Source organism: Sus scrofa, chromosome 13 (assembly GCF_054392235.1).
Source record: "Sus scrofa isolate SSC_HxYL_T2T_F1_AM1 chromosome 13, Sscrofa_HxYL_maternal_Yorkshire_Landrace_v2.0, whole genome shotgun sequence".
NCBI lineage: Eukaryota > Metazoa > Chordata > Mammalia > Artiodactyla > Suidae > Sus > Sus scrofa.
In genome coordinates, this window is record NC_139395.1 from 95,161,548 (window position 1) to 95,178,219 (window position 16,672).

Sequence of the window (16,672 nt, forward strand, 5' to 3'; positions counted from 1 at the left end):
TTGAGCAGAGACCACTTTTATTAGGATGGCTTTGTTTGAAGAAAAGGGCAAGTGACAGATTCTGCTAACAGAGAGGGGTGGCTGGACATCTCTGCCCCATGCTGTGCAGAGAGGGGGGACCCTGGCCCCTTCATCCATGTCACTCATTCCTTGAGACTGAGGTCTGCTCAGGCTTCAGTTCACCTTTTTGAACACTTGCTTGCAGACCACGCCCTGCACTCTCATCTCCTGAAACAAAACCAGATTCTTGTCATTGGCTGAAGCGAGGTCACATGTGGCGCTCAGTGCATCCAGGGGCAGGAGCTCTGAAATACTCTGTGGCTGCTACTTTCCCCCAGGAGTTGGTCTGAACTCATCAATTCCTTGGAGAGTCGGTCTGAACTCACCAATTCCTTGGAGAGTTGGTTGAACCGGAGCAGTGCACACCAGGCCCTGCAATGCACTGTGGACAGAGCTGGCTGGGAGACAGATGTGGCTCTGAGCTGAACAACAGCACCTGCTGCATCCTCTCTCCCATCACCCTTAAGAAGCCAAGAGGCTTCAAGAATGTCAGGCCTGAGCCCAGGTCAGAGTCAAGGCCAGACACAAGCTCAACTACCAAAGCGTTCAGTGGGTCACCACAGACAAGGGGTGCAAACCAGCATGGTGGATCCAAGCTTCCACTGCATGTTGGAGTTACCTGGGGAGTTTGTAAAATGCCTGGCTCGCCAGCTAGACCACTTACATCAGTATCTCAGCAGGTGGAGTCCCAGAATTGTTATTATTAAAAGCACCCAGGTAGTACTAAAATGCAACAGGGCAGCCCCTGCTGAGTGTTGCCAATGAGAATGACAGCACACAGCTGCCACATCGTCCAAGATTTTGTTTTTTTTTTTTTCCATGAAGGAGGCTGGATATTTATATAACATCTCCTAATTTTTAAACTGTTGGCTAAAGAAGTTTGAAGACCATGGATGGCCAAATAAAAGAGGCCTGTGGCTCTCACTTTGCAACCTCTGGCAAAAAGCCACAGAACTGCTGAGCCTAGGGCCGCTGGAGAGCACAGGATCTACTCTCATTGCTGTGCAGCTGAGGAAACAGAGGCCCATGAAGGAGACTGGCTCAAGGTTAGGCAATGCAGCCCGGGCTCCGTGTCAGCCTAAGTTGCCTCCGAATAGGATGCCCTTGTGCCTCTTCTCAATGCTCACACGTCCTGAAGCTCTTGCAGACCCTGAACTTGGCAGAAGCCCTATGTGGTAGGATGGTATTTTGCAGCTGAGGTTGAGGGAAGGAAGGCAGCTCCGACCCAAAGGACCCAGCGAGTCAGAATAGAACCCAGGTTGCCTGGACCAGGTTCCCTTCTCAGAAGGAAGGTAGCCGGGAGTTCCAAGGGGGCAGAAGGCGTGATGAAAGGTCTCAGCGCTGGGAGCATGTGCTATTTTAGCGCTCCCGGGACTAAGTCCCCTTCTCTGAATTTGGGAGTGCTTTTCCCAGACAATGGATGGAGTAGAAATGGGTGAGGTCCTGAGCTGGAGGACAGGGTGAGTGGGTTGGACACCTGTGTCGAGAGAGGCTTCTCCTCCCTCAACCTAGATCGCTGAGATTGAGAGCAGAGAAGGGAGGAGGGCCCCAGCCATACCAGAAGCCATTTTTGGCCTAAGCCATTTTGTGATCTAAGCCTGGCCACCCTACTTGCTCTTGAACGAGTCTCAGTAACTAATAATCTTAAGGGAAGTGAAGGAATGCAGGAACCGAAGAAAAGAACTCAAGAAACAACAGTACAGGGATAAAATAGAGCCCTGGTTCTTCCTTAAGGGACATACATAATATATCTTTGAGTTCTGCTGGACCCAAGGTCCCTAAACAGGTGGAAGATGGAATTATGATGTTGACATTTTCTGACCCTTGTGACTTCAACCAAAGGCTTGGGCTTTGTCACAATACTATGTTGAATTCTCTGATCAAGCCCCTTCAAGTTAGCTTAAAACTTCCCCAGTTTGGCTGTTCTGGGAGACAGTGCTTTGGGAAAGTCCCCCAATGCTCGCCTTGTTGCAAGTAATAAATACTTCCTTCTTTTGCTCTTTGGCTTGGCTGTATCTTTTGGTTCAACAGCAACCAAGAGGCAAACCTGTTTGGGGGTAGCAAGATAGTGTCTTGAAGCTTAGAGAACTCACCCTGGTTCTGGCTTGCTACAAATTGGCATGGTAAATAGAGACAGCATTTGGAAACACATTTTAGTTCTGCCATTCTCTCTCTCTTTTTTTTTTTTTTTTGTCTTTCATCTTTTTTTAGGACCGTACCCACAGTGAATGGAGGTTCCCAGGCTAGGGATCTAATTGGAGCTGTAGCTGCTAGTCTACGCCACAGCCAACGCCAGATCCCAGCAGTGTCTGCGACTTACACCACAGCTCACAGCAATGCTGGATCCTTAACCCACTTAGCGAGGCCAGGGATCGAACCCGCAACCTCATGGTTCCTAGTCGGATTCGTTTCCACTGTGCCACGATGGGAACTCCCAGTTGTGCCATTTTCTAGCTGTGTTACTTGGATATGAGCCTCTGTGTCATCTCCAAAATAAGAACCATAGTGGTACCTGGCCCATAGGGCTGCTGAGACAATGGAAAGAGATATGGAATGTCAAGGGCTTAGCTCCACATCTGATGCTTAATGGATGCACCTCCTCCCTCTGATTGGACTAATGGGTCAGCCTAGACATTGCAAACACAATGCTCATTTTTTAAAATCGCTCAAGCATCTTCTCCAGGGCCTTGGAAGAGAACCTTCAGAGCAGAACCAAGGCCCAGCTTGGCTTACCCCACCCACCCCCACCCCCACCCCAGGAACCTACCAGGTGCAGCTCGTCACCTTCAATCCACTGGGTCCAGCCACGTCCCTCCTTCTCACCCTTCTGCACACACTCGAGCTTGTCCCCATCCCAGCTCACTGTGGTCTGCCAAGCACAAAAAACACAGTTGTCAGTCTGGGGCCAGCAGCCCCAATCTTGAGAATCTAGGGTGTACTCCAGTCAATTTCATTATAGAAAATTTGCAGCCTCATGCTCCTTGTCCATCACATGCTCTTATTAAAGCATGTAAATCAGTTTTCAAATTTATAAAAACCTTCATAAATTTCATTTAAATGTGTAATCAGGAGAGAAAAGTCACTGGGGTAGGGCTGTCAGTGCAAGTGCAGAGAATGGGGCTGGGAAGGGAGGAGCACACACTGGGTGTTGGGGGGTGTTCGGGCGGCTGGCTTGCATCTCAGTGGTCATCCCCAGGCACTCATTCATTCATTCACTTTCCTACCTCCCTTCCTCCCTCCTTCCCTCCCTCCCTCCCTTCCTTTCTAGTTTCAATCTTTGCAAGGTCTTGGGACACCAAAAAGACCCCTCTCTTTGCCTCAAAGAGCTTTTCACTGCCTGAGAATGACCTTAGATATAAATCACCAGCTTTAGGTACAAAGAATGACTCTCCCAGGCACTCTGTGCTGACTCGGAACCCTCATGACTGTCCCTTTGGAGTGTGGGTTGGCATCTCTGTTCTACAGATCAGACTAAGGGACTTGCCAAGTTCACCCAGGTGTCAATGGCAGAGCCAGGTCAGAACATGGGTCTGTGGGTCTCTGAGGTCCCCCTCCCCACTGGACTACCCTGTCTCTCTAGGCACCCGACATCACCAGGGTCACAGAGTAAAGGCTGCAGGAGCCCAAGTGAGAGTCAGGAAAAGGTAGGCTCTGGGAGGAGGAGGCACCAGACCTGGGCCTTGAAGGGCAAGCGATCAGAACAGAAGCAAAGAAAAGCAGATGCTGAGGGAGAGGGGTTCCAGGTGGACCACCATGAGACAAAGGCACTGAGGCGGGACAGCATAAGGCATGCTGAGCGAGCTCCTCAGGTGGGTTCCAGACTCCAGGGTACCACAGGGGAAACAGAATGCTCTCAGTCTGCACTTGCGGTCTGGCCACCATCCCTTCCCCACCTTACAGCCCTCACATCTTCCCTGAGCCCCGTAAGCCCTGCCAAGTATAGACAGAGAGCAGGGAGAGGCCCAGCCAGTGCACATGGGCCCACTCAGAAACGCAGGGCTCCAGGTGCTGGAATTTAGATGGGAGATGGCCCAGGGGCTCATGGTCTAGACTGGGACACATGTGCAACGGACATCTCCCCACATCTGCTGCTACCCACCTCCCCTCCACATGGAGCAGTTCTGTAACCAAGCAGGGCCCTGCAGGGCTTCTCGGCACACAAGCCTTTCTGTGTACTCCATTTCTTGTTTATTTTATTTTATTTTATTTTGTCTTTTTAGGGACACACCCACAGCATATGAAGGTTCCCAGGCTAGGGATCCAGTCGAAGCTACAGCTGCCCGCCTACACCACAGCCATAGCAAAGCAGGATCTGAGTGGTGTCTGCAACCTACACCACAGCTCATGGCAACATGATCCTTAACCCACTGAGATATGCCAGGGATCAAAAAAAAATACATGTATGTGTAACTTGGTCCCCGTGCTGTACAGTGGAAAAACAAAAACAAAAACAAAAACAAAAACAAAAACAAAAAACCTGCATCGTCATGTATACTAGTCGGGTTCCTTAACCACTGAGCCACGACGGGAACTCCCATTTCTTTTTTTTTAGGGCATAAACTTCAGACTCCATGACCCTCCCTGAGTTGCAGAGGGCAGCTGCTAATAACGGAAGGGAGGGGATGCAGAGATCTGGGAGGAGCAGTCAAGAGACAATAGTGCAGCCTTGGGGCAGGGTCCTGGTTCCTCCTCAAGGAATACACATAACAATATCTTTGAGCCTTTCTGCAGAACTAAAACCTCCAGCAAATGCAAGAGGTTTGCTGGAGGTTCTGCTGATGAAGCATTCTTCATTCTGGGAAGGACCACCAGAACCAGTCCTGGAGCCACTAAACACCAGCTTTGAAATACAACAGACAAAGAAAGCTTGCCTCTACCCTGATCCTTATCTGGGGCCCTATTTTCCATTCCCCAAACTATAAAACCACCTCCTAATCTCTCCCAAAGGGGGCACAGTCTTTAAGGTGTTAGCTTGCTATTGCCCCCTTTGCCTGGCAAAGCAATGAAGCCATCTTTTTCTCCTTCACCCAAAACTCTGTCTCTGTGTTTCTATTCAGCAATGGCAGAGAGAGGCCAGGTTTCAGCAACAGTTCCACATGAGCCCTGCCTCCCTCTGTAGAGATTAGAACCCCATCTGCCCATCACTGTGTGGCTCTGAGCAAGTTTACTCCTCTGGACTCCTGGCATTCCCATCTGTCATATGAGGGGTCAGAGGCCATGAATTCAGGAGGCCTCAGCTTTACAGAGGTAAGGTTCTAGGATTCTTGTGTTCTTGCCAAGCTCAGCTGAGAGGACAGTCAGCAACAGCCTGATAGGACTCAGGAGAGAAGGAGGGGGCTGGGAAATGTGTGTGCAGAGGACCACTCCCTACAGGAGGGCCACCTCCCCCCTGCCTCCCCAACTCCCAGTCACCAGCCAACGCTTGATAATCTCCATCACCCTCTATTGCTGGGATGAAGCCTGCCATGAGAGATGTGCTCAAGGCGGAGACAGGTGGAGCCAGTGTTCCGCTAGCTTTGCACAGGAATCAATCTGCCCTCTACTCCCAGAACCGGAACCAGAAGGACACAGGAGACTGAGGCGTGGGGGTGGCTCCTCTCACTAGTCTGGAGGTCACTCGGGGTACACGCCCAGCCCCAAGCCAGAAGGAAGTTCCCATCTCCAAGTTGGAGCAGAATGAAATTAAAGGTGGATGAGGTGGGTCACAGGTAAAGACCGCTGATGACCTTAAGCCACAGACCAGATGCCCATTCACTGGGCGCCTTGTTCACATCCAGTCTATGAAGTGAAGTGGGTACTGAAAAATCAGACTGTCCTCCAATTTCTTTTCTTTTCTTTTTTTTGCTTTTTAGGGCCGCACCCGTGGCATATGGGCATGCAGAGGTTCCCAGGCTAGGGATCTAATGGGAGCTGTAGCTGCTGGCCTACACCACAGCCACAGCAAGGCTAGATCTTAGCTGCATCTGTGACCTACATCACAGCTCATGGCAATGCTAGATCCTAACCCACTGAGTGAGGCCAGGGATCGAACCTGCGTCCTCATGGCTACTAGATAGATTCATTTCCACTGAGCCATGAGGGGAACTCCCGGTCCTTCAATTTCTAGGATCTCATAAGAGTACTTGGCTTCCTCATCAGCTAAGTTTGTCTTCATGTGTTTATTCGGAAGGCTACCCAGCACACATAGCCCGGGCATCAGACTCAGAGGCCAAGAGAGAATCACTGGTTCTCAGTTACCATATATACATCTCGGTCTCTCTGGAAATATGAGTTGATGAGCATATTCATACCCTCTGTCCTGGAAAATGTGAGAAATGCTCAAAATAGATCATAGTAGTAAAAAGAATACCTGTAATCTTGCTTCTTCAGAGATAATTATTCTAACATTTTAGTGTATTTCTGTCCAGCCTTTCCATCTATCGATATACATATAAATGTATGTGTATGGTGTATTTTTTTTAATTAGAATTGTATCATTTATAATGGTATAGTTACATCATTTATATGGTTTTGTACTGTAGTTTTCTCATTTAATAAAAGCAATTTTCCACTTAAATATTCTCCATAAGCATTATTTCAGTTGTTATATGGTTGGTATTCAGGAAATAACTACATAATTCATGGGGCCCGACATAAAATGAAAATGAGGTGCTCCTTTTTAAAAAATGATTTAAGAATTTAAAGACAGTGACAGCAGAGCATTAAACCAAGCGAGGGGCCTTTCTGGGTGCAAGAGCCTGTGGGACTGCACTGGTCACAAGCCCATGAAGCCAGTCCTGTAGTATTTTATTGTACATACATACAATTAGTTAGCCCATTACGTATTCTTGAACATTTCGTTTTTTTCTGTGCTGTTATAAATGAGACTTCCTTGCTTTGAACACAATGTTTCTTTAGACTCAGTTTCCAGAGGAAGACTGTTGCGTGAAAGAATGGACATATTTTTAAGGCTTTTGATATCGCCACCTTGATCTCCAGAAGGCTCACACCTGCTTACCTTCCTACATCAATGTCAGAGAAGGAGCACGCAAGAGATGCTCATTAATGGTAAAACAGGCTTTGCTCCTGTGCTAACATGTTACCTTTTCCACATCATGTGACATCTTTGCACGGGGACCATTTGGATAGAGATAATACAAATACCCTGCCAAAAGAATGCTGGATGGCACAATTTCAGGCATCAGGATAGATCAAGGGATTCTGGGAGTGGAAGGCTTTTTCAGTGTGGAGAACTCTTTCTTAGATCCCTACAAATGAGACCCTTTAGGAGAAGAACTCTTAACATGCAAATGCTATGTCAGTTTCCAGAGGAGGCACTTTCTCAGCCCTGAGTTCCTATTGACCCTTGAACCAGGATGAATTGGACAGAAAAGAGACTATTCTTGTCTATACTGGATACGAGGCTGAGGGTGGGAGTGAGAGTGAGCTCAGAGAGGTTAACTGACTTTCTCAGTATCACCCAGCTAATGAGGAAAAGAATTTGGACTGGAATCTGGGCCTTGCATGACTCAGTGGCCCCATGTCTCCCAGCCCAGGGCAAGGCACCCAGCATATGTCTGGTAAGTTTAGGGGAGTGCTGCAGAGAAAATCTAGGCATTATATTAAGACTTTGAGGGGCCTCCAGGAGGAACAGCCTTTAGTTCAGCCCAACCATTGCTGGGTGTGGGTGCTGGGAGCCAGCGATGGGTCCTGAAGCTTCTGCCCTAAGAGATCACCACAGAGAAGGGCAAACAGAGAAGGGACAGGCAGTTACCACCACAGTGGCAGGTGCTGGGGTTGGGAGGACACAGGAGCTGTAGTGCTCAGGAGGGTCCTCATTCTCATAGGAAACAGCTAGTTTTCTTAAGGGGGATGGCATTGCAAACAGAGTGAATAAGGAGAAGCAGACCAGTGCTGATGGAGGCAGAGGGAATGAGGCTGGGGGCAGACAAGGCACAGATCCAGACTATTACAGGAACCATGGCCTTGAGCAAGTTTTCAATGCCTCCCAGTGCTGCCTGTGCCTTCACGCAGCTCTGTGGCTCCAATCTGCTAGGCAGAACACTCACCAGTGGGCCAGGGAATTCTGTCCTCTGGGTTAAAGAGGTGAGAAGCTCAGCTGTTATTTACACTGCGCTCCTGATGCCTGACCCCTCCCACCCCCATCATGTTGACCCAGTATTGTCAGCACAGAACAAGTTCCTTGGAGACAGCACACTTGGGCCCTCTGTCCCTAGCTGTGCAGAATGACCTTGGGCAATGACTTACCCCTCAGAGCCTCCATGCCCTCGACTGCAGAAGAAGGATTCATGGTACCTATTGTGGCAGACCGTTCCATGGGGCTCCCAGTGGATCACACGACATTCATGCCCTTGTGAAGCCCCCTCCCACACTGTGTGACTTGCTTTGGCCAATGGGACAGACCCAAGTACAACACAAGCAGGACTTTCAAAAGCACTTGTGTGCTGAGGGCTCATCCTCTCAAGACCTTCCCCTCTTGGAACTGAGCTACTGTGCTTTAAGGAAGTCCAGGCTATTCCGCTGGAGCGAAAGGCCACAAGAGAAGCCCCAGAGGATGAGAAACAGAAGTCACTGCCAGAGAACTGAGGTACCCCAACTGAGCCTTCAGCTGAGCGCAGTCATGTGGCGCCCTGAACACCCAATCAATCCACAGAATCATGAGAGTAAATGGTGGTTGTTTTAATGTGTTACATTTTGGGGTGGCTGGTTAACTGGCTTTGGATAACTGCAAGAGCTACTTTACCAGCTTATGCTGAGGATGAGAGAAAATACACATAAAAGGCATGGGGCTGGCATATGAGGCCCTAGGTAACAGCAATCAGGATGTCCAGAGCATAGATAATGATGGGGTTTGTTGAAGTTGAGTGATAACTAAAGCCTTAAAAAAAAAAATGTTGGGAGTTCCTGTTGTGGCACAGTGGTTAACGAATCCAACTAGGAACCATGAGGTTGCGGGTTCGGTCCCTGCCCTTGCTCAGTGGGTTAACGATCCGGCGTTGCCGTGAGCTGTGGTGTAGGTCGCAGATGCGGCTTGGATCCCGCGTTGCTGTGGCTCTGGTGTGGGCCGGTGGCTACAGCTCCGATTCGACCCCTAGCCTGGGAACGTCCACATGTCGCGGAAGCGGCCCAAGAAATGGCAAAAAGACAAAAAAAAAAAAAAAAAAAAAAAAAGTTGGAGGCCTGTGAAGAAGTGATGGATGTGCCAGTCACTATGGCTAAATGTTTCAGAAGCTCCTTCCCTTCCAGGAGACCTGCATCCAAGAGAAGCCCCTGCAGAGGCTGCCTGCTGAGCCAGGTGCCCAGGAGCCCTTCAAGGTCTGCTTCCCCTAAAATTTAATTAGTCTTTGTTTAGGCAGAAGATCTGGTTGAGACTCCCCACTGACAGCTCTGACGGCTCTGAAAACGCAATTTAGTTCTCCCACTTTGCTCTTCCATGTTAACATTTGGTGGGCATGGATTTTTATTTTTTTCCTTCTTTTTTATTTTTTTAAATATAATTTTTTTTTTTTGCCTTTTTAGGGCCACATCCACGGTATATGGAAGTTCCCAGGCTAGGCTCCGAATCGGGGCTACAGCTGCCAGCCTACACCACAGCTACAGCAACATGGGATCTGAGCTGCGTCTGTGACCTACACCACAGCTCACGGCAACACCAGATCCTTAACCCACTGAATGAGGCCAGAGATCAAACCTGCATCCTCATGGATACTAGTCAGATTCGTTAACCACTGAGCCACAATGGGAATCCCTTAAATATAAATTTAAATAAACCTCCTGGGGCACATGGAGGTTCCCGGGCTAGGGGTCTGAATCGGAGCTACTACATATGCCACAGCCACGGCAACGCCAGATCTGAGCCGCATCTGCAACCTATGCCACAACCACAGCAATGCCAGATCCTCAGCCCACATCCTCAGGGACACTGTCAGGTTCTTAACCCGCTGAGCCACAATGGGAACTCGGGATTTCTTTTTAAGCTTTGTTTCCTGTGGGAATAAACCAGCTGTTTCCTAGAGGATCAGATTTGATCTCAGAACAGAAAAGGGGGAGTCATGGAGGAGGATGGTCACCTACAAACAAATGGGAGGAAAGAAGAAGGAAGGTTGGGAGGGGACGAGGTAGCAAACAGTGGTCACTCGTTTTCTCGTGACATAAAACACAGCTTCTGATAATAACCTTCCCAGGAACCAAAGCCTCATTCTGGGACCTCCCCCTGTGGTGAGCAGCCAGCCACCCTCACCAGACCAGGTGCAGTGAAGCCTGGGACAAAGCTCCGCTTGCCCTGTGAATGCAGATCTGAAAGGGCCTTCGAGAGGTCATTTAATTTAGTTTCCCAGCTTGGACACTCGGCACTGCTTAATCCATTTAATCAGGGCCAAGTGAGGGAATTTCAGGCAAGAGGATGCTTCTGATGCTTCTCAAGTGACATGGTAAGGCAGCTGCCAGAAAGGGCCGAGGCAGGCGTGGAACAGGCCACAAGGATAGGCAGTGCTGTCCCCACCCCCATCCCCACCCCGCCCAGGGGCTCTGGGAATCCACCTCAGAAATGAAGCCCAGACAAACCCAAGCACAAGGGGAAGGTATGGCCACCTTCAACGCCCCTCTGACAGTAATTCTCACACCATCTGAAGTCTGCAAACTGGGGCCCAGGGCAGCTGGATGCGAAGCCAAGCCAGGCTAACTTCTCTGCTGAAAACGAACAACTCCAACACTTTGGCTTTGTCAGCAGCTTTCCCAGAAACACATGCACCAAAAGATGAAGACTGTCACTTCAGACTGTCACTTCAAAAGCCATTATCCAGCTCTCCTGACCACTCAGAAACCCCAGCTGGCATTGGGGTGACACAGAAAACTCAGCTCCCACAGGCAGCCCAGGGGAGCTGGTTCCCAGGAAGCCTCAAGGCCCCTCACCTTGGAGGAGTGACCTATACTAGGAGTGACAGACCATTCCCACTAAATGGACCCATCTCTTGGCCATGACCTGGCACGAACCACAAACAGGGGATTCAACTTGGCTGTCAGGAATCTGTGATGTTCCCTAAAGCTCCCACATGCCCGAAACATCCAAGTCCACGAGCAGAGCCAGGGAAGATGGATCAGTGATTCCCCCCCTCTCCCTTGCCCCGCACTCACCCACCCAGCTCTGGGAGGCCCTCTGCTTGCAGAGCCACCCCTGCAGGGCTGGAACTGCACCTTATTGTTGCGGTGGGTCCAGAGCCAGGTCATAAGAGAGGAGGTCTTGTCCATGGTGGTCCTGCCTGCAGAAGGCAGGGCCAGGACTGATCCAGCTCTGACTCCAAAGCCTGTGCTCTTTAAATTTAAGGGGGAAATGGAAAAACCAGACAGGGACTAGACACTTTCTACATGTGATGTGAATTGCTAAAAGATACAAACCAGCCATTCCTCCTCGAGCTTGATGTTAAAGTGTGCTTCGCCCTTTGAGGGTTTCTGGGAGGAGAAGGTTCTTGGCCTCTGGTGTCTCTTTCATAAATGAGTGGATGGGAAGGACGAGCAGGGAAGGTAACTGAGAACCTGCCAAGTGCCAGGTGAGATGCTGGGAGCTTTCCATCGCATTTCACTTCACTTTCAAGCATTAGAGTTGATCAAAATTAGGTTCTAAATTATACAACCTGCTCAGGCCACCTCAGGGTTCAGGGCTGAGCCATCACCTGAACTCAGTTCTTTCCGGCTGTGTTCACAAGCTGCCCTGTCTGGGAGGCCAGGCTGAGGGAGCAAGGGTTTGTTTTTTTTCTCATTCATTTCCAGGGGAGCTGGCAATGACCTAAAAGCAGCACATTCAGGGAAAAAGCTGATTCACTCGAAAAGCAGATTAAAACTAGATTAAGAAGGCCTTAAAACATGAGCGAGTAATTAGACACACAAAAGCTGTTAACAGCAACAGCTACAGACCAGTGAGGCCACAAGCAGGCCTTTGTAGGCACAGGCAAATGGGATTCCAATACCGTGAAGAAGAGAACAGAAAATGATAAGACGATTCTTAACACAAACAAAATGATAAAATGTTCAGACTGAGCCTGACCGAGTCATTTTTTCAATTCCTTAAACATTCCAGGAAATGCCCAGGAGTAATTTTGAAACAACAAACCACCAGAATGCACAAGGCCCCATAGGGCCAAATATCCAGATGGGGAAAGGGCGAGGCTGGAGAAGGTTGAAGGGCTCCTGTGGACCTGGGCTCAGTTGGTCTAGGGGCCCAGCACCATGTGGCCCTAAGGTTGGGCTGGACCAAGGCTCTGCCATGGGGCAGCTCCGCCTGGAGAGAAGGCAGTCCTGAAAACCGGCATCCACGCTGCCTGCGTATTGTGTGCTAGAAACTTCCTAGAGGAAGTAATAGCATCACTGTCATTATCACTGTCCCCAACATCACCTTAATGTCATATATTGAACACCCACTATGTGCTGGGCAGGGTGTTAAAGCACGGGTCATATCAAGATGATTCCTTAAACCTCCTGGTTCTCAGTAACCTCCTGGTTACACTTCTCACCAATTTACAGATGTGGAGACTGAGGCTTTAAAGTCACCCAGCCATAAAGTGGAGAGATGAGAGCTGACCCCAGGGTCTAGGCTCTGTCTACTGGACTCTGCAGTTCCCTGATCTAAGCGGACTCTTGTATGAGCAGTAAGATTTTGCAGCACGGTTCCACATAAGGAAACATTTGGTAAATGTGAGTTCCACACCTGCACACCAGCCTCAAGCACTGGAAATAGAGGCAGGTAAGGTGAGGACTCTGCTCTCAAGAGCTCACAGACTATCAGAGAAAAAGACAGGCAGACAGAGAATTCCAGCAGAATGATGAGTGCTGGGTAGAGGCAGGTGACGGTAATTATGGAAATGGGAAGGCATCTCATCAGCCTCTGACGTGGGGACAGAGGTCCATCAGGAAAAGCTTCCTGGAGGAGGCAATGCTGAAATCGACACCAAGAAATATCATGAGAGTTAGGTTAAGAAGTAGAAATAGGAAAAGAGGAATGAGGGAATCCCAGGCAGAGGAAACAGCCTCCACAGATACAGGGAGGTCAGGGGCTACATGCGTGAGGCTTCTAAATGTGCCTTGCCTAGCTGGACTCTCAGGGTGTGATACTCCCTGTGGAATGTGAAAGAATTTGCCAGCATCTCTTCTTCCTCATTTTGTATCTATGTGGTTCCAACCAGCCAAACATGGTATGATGGAAAATCCAGGCCTTTTTTTTTTTTTTTTTTTTGGCCACCCCACAGCATATGGAATTCCCAGGCCAGGTGTCAGATGGGAGCTGGCTGCGGTTGCCATCCATGCCCTTGACCCACTGTGCTGGGGTGGGGATCAACTGGGCAGTCTGGTGCTATAGAGAGGCTGCCAATCCCACTGTAGCACAGAGGGAACTCCTCCTTTTTTTAAAAAATCTAGTTTCTTCTTCTTTTTCTGGCCATGCTCATGGAAGGCATAAAGTTCCCAGGCCAGGGATCGAACCTATAACTGCAGCAAGTGATAATGCCAGATCCTTAACTCGTTGAGCCACCAGGGAACTTCCCATGAGCTATTCTTTAACAGCAAGTGGATCTTGAAGCCATATGATCAATGACTGGCACTCACACAGTTTGAGGTTCTGCTGTTTTTACTGAACACTCATTGGACAAGCATGCTTGGCCCACTGTGCTGGGCGCTAGAGATTCAAAGGTGTGCATCCCACCATCTAGAATCTCAAATGCACTGACGAGCATCACAGGGTCCCTAGAAGCAGCACCAAGAGAGAGGGACAGTGAGGCAAAGGAGAGGTTGAGGGGGGACCGGGAGTCAGGACAAGGTCAATGGAGCAGTCAAGCCTGGGCTGGTTTTGGCCAGTAAGTAATTATCCTCCCAGGGAGAGGAGGCAGGGGACTTATCCCAGGGAAGTGGGCAGAGGGTGTGGCAAGTGAAGACATCTCCAAAAGGAGGGATGGGGCCAGGCATAGGGTGTGAGGGAGGGGTGGGGCTGGGGAGGCAGGTGCCACTACTCCTGAGGTCCTCAATGCCATCTGGCCTTTGCTGGTCAGCTCTGAGGAGCCTCTGTGGGTTTTGAGCTGGGGAGTAGGATGCTCAGTTTCCCTTGTTAGAATGTGAAGGATGGTAGAAGGGAGATCGATACAAAGATATTGGAGTAATGAAATTCTCCATGGAGAGCGCTGAGCCTGGCACATAGTAAGCACAAGAGACATTAACTGTTACTATCATTACAGGCGAGAGATACTCAAAAGGTGGAGAGAGGGGAGAGAGATACAAAAAGCAGAATCTATATAACTTGTGGGCTGATTGCCCGTAAATACTTTCCATTTATCTTCACAGTGATCACTTTCATAGCTATGTAGTGGTCTGTGGAATTAAAAATCCACAGTCACTCTAATGGCTTGTGGTTTGGGGGCATTTAGGGACTCAGCTGGAGGCAGCCTGTTCTATAAACAAATCACACAAAGCTGGGAGTCAGAGAGATCTGAAGTTGGATCCATGTGTAACCAGGAGTGGGAACCTGGCTGGACCTCGGGTCCCTGTCTGTAAAGTTGGATGGTCGCCCCTCTGCCCTACAGGATGCTTGGAGGGTGGAATACTTAGTGCAAAGCACCAGGGCAGGGCCTGCCACATCAGAGCCTTCAGAGGGGGGCTCCGCCTATGCAGTCACTGGTCACTGAGGATTATTATCACACAGCTCCAGCAGATAGCTCTGTACAAATACATACAGCTTTTTCTCTTTTGAATGATTCTCCCAGAATATAATCCCATAAGTGGGATCTCTGAGTCAATGAGTAAGATGATTTTTCTGACTCACTGCACACTGTCAGTTGGGATTTCCACCATCCCACCCTGCCCTCAGTTTCTGAGTGCAGGGCCACTGCTGCTTTTGCAAAGATGGGCTTTGCAGACTGGGTTCTGCACCAGCCCTAACTGCCTGCTCTTCAGGCTCATCTTGTTTACATAATTCTTCCCCAGAATATTCCTAGGCTGTAGGGGCCCTCCAGTCAGGAGAGAAGGAAGGGAGGAAGGGGGAGGGGGAGGAAGGAAAGATGGAAGAAATGAAGGGAAGGATGAGAGAGAGGGAAGAAAAAAAGGGAGACTTATTACTGTCTTTGTCTAAAGACAGCCAGCATTCTAAGGTATTTGCATATTAAAGGAAACATGGAGAAAAGTCATTGGATATTTAACAAAAATAAATGTGCTCTAATGGTGGAACTTCAGGCAGCAGGGGCAGGTGACCAGGGCTCCTCTTTGAGGACAAGGGTATTGGGTGTGTGGGGTGGGGTGTGTATGCGCCCATGCATGCTCTAGCACAACTCAGTTTATACAACAGAGGCAGCTACAAAATGCTTCCCAGGAAAGAAATCATTGTGAATCAGGCACAGTCTTGTCCAAAGAGTTTACAGTCAACTCCAAGTCAAACAGGAATAAATCCCTGAGTCCATGTGAAACCTGAACAGTAGGACCCAGGCTGCAGGTGCTGGTTTCTAGGGGGGACTTACATGGAGAAAGGGGACCCTAATGGGAGTCACCTTTACAGCCTCTGGGTGCCTAGAGGAGAGGGGGTCTCCTGGTTGCAGGTCCTGTGCAGCCCAGCCAGGGGTCTGGGTTCACAATGAGAGCCTGGCAATCCTTAGACTGGGAAGATAAACCAGTGAAAAGGAGGCTCCTGTGCTGAGCTCACAAGCACAGTGTGATTTAGCTGCTGTTCAGACCCGTCTATCTGGGACTTCAGGAAGTGAGTGTGGGTTGAAAGCGAAGTGCTGGTCCACTCCCAACACTCTCAGGCCAACCTTTTCACCTTCAACCCACATGCCAGCCTCCCATGCAGGGCCTGCCTTGGGTGGCAAGAGGCCTAGGGTGGTGGAGTTCCAGCCCTGCCTGCAGAGGCCCAGCTCCAGGCACTACACAACCTCTCCCACCCCCAAGAGAATCCCTGTGGGCTCTCTGCTACTCAAGATTAGTCAGAAACAGGAGCCCAGCCCTGACAGACCTTCAAGCTTCAGCCAGAAAATAATGTTCCAACTCCTACTGCACACTCACTATATGCCAGGCACTGTGGTCATGGCATGCACAGAGCACATGGAACTTTTTTTTTTCTTCTTCCATTTTTAGGGTTGCAACTGCAGCATGTGGAGGTTCCCAGGCTAGGAGTCAAATCGGAGCCATAGCTGCAGTCTATGCCACAGCCACAGCACTGCCAGATCTGAGCAGCATCTGTGACTTATGCCACGACTTGAGGCAAAGCCGGATCCTTAATCCACTGAGCAAGGCCAGGGATTGAACCCCCATCCTCACAAAGACAACATCAGGTCCTTAACCTGCTGAGCCACGTGGAACTTTTTTTTTTTTTGTCTTTTTGCTATTTCTTGGGCTGCCCCCGCGGCATATGGAGGTTCCTCCCAGGCTAGGGGTCAAATTGGAGCTGTAGTCACCGGCCTACTCCAGAGCCACAGCAACACAGGATCCGAGTCGTGTCTGCAACCCACACCACAGCTCACGGCAACGCCGGATCGTTAACCCGCTGAGCAAGGGCAGGGATCGAACCCGCAACCTCATGGTTCCTAGTCGGATTCGTTAACCACTGCGCCACGACGGGAACTCCCACACGGAACTTTTTATCTTC

At 49.6% G+C, this 16,672-nt stretch overlaps 1 protein-coding gene across 2 annotated transcripts in view; it reads right to left on the bottom strand.

Moving 5' to 3' along the window:
• RBP1 (retinol binding protein 1) overlaps nucleotides 1-16,672 on the bottom strand; it is a 26,206-nt gene continuing 9,534 nt past the window's right edge. For both annotated transcript variants that reach the window (NM_001031789.1, XM_005669882.4), the window contains 2 exon segments: nucleotides 1-228; nucleotides 2,828-2,929. In NM_001031789.1, the coding sequence (NP_001026959.1) occupies nucleotides 175-228; nucleotides 2,828-2,929 (156 nt within the window). In that variant the 3' untranslated portion in view covers nucleotides 1-174.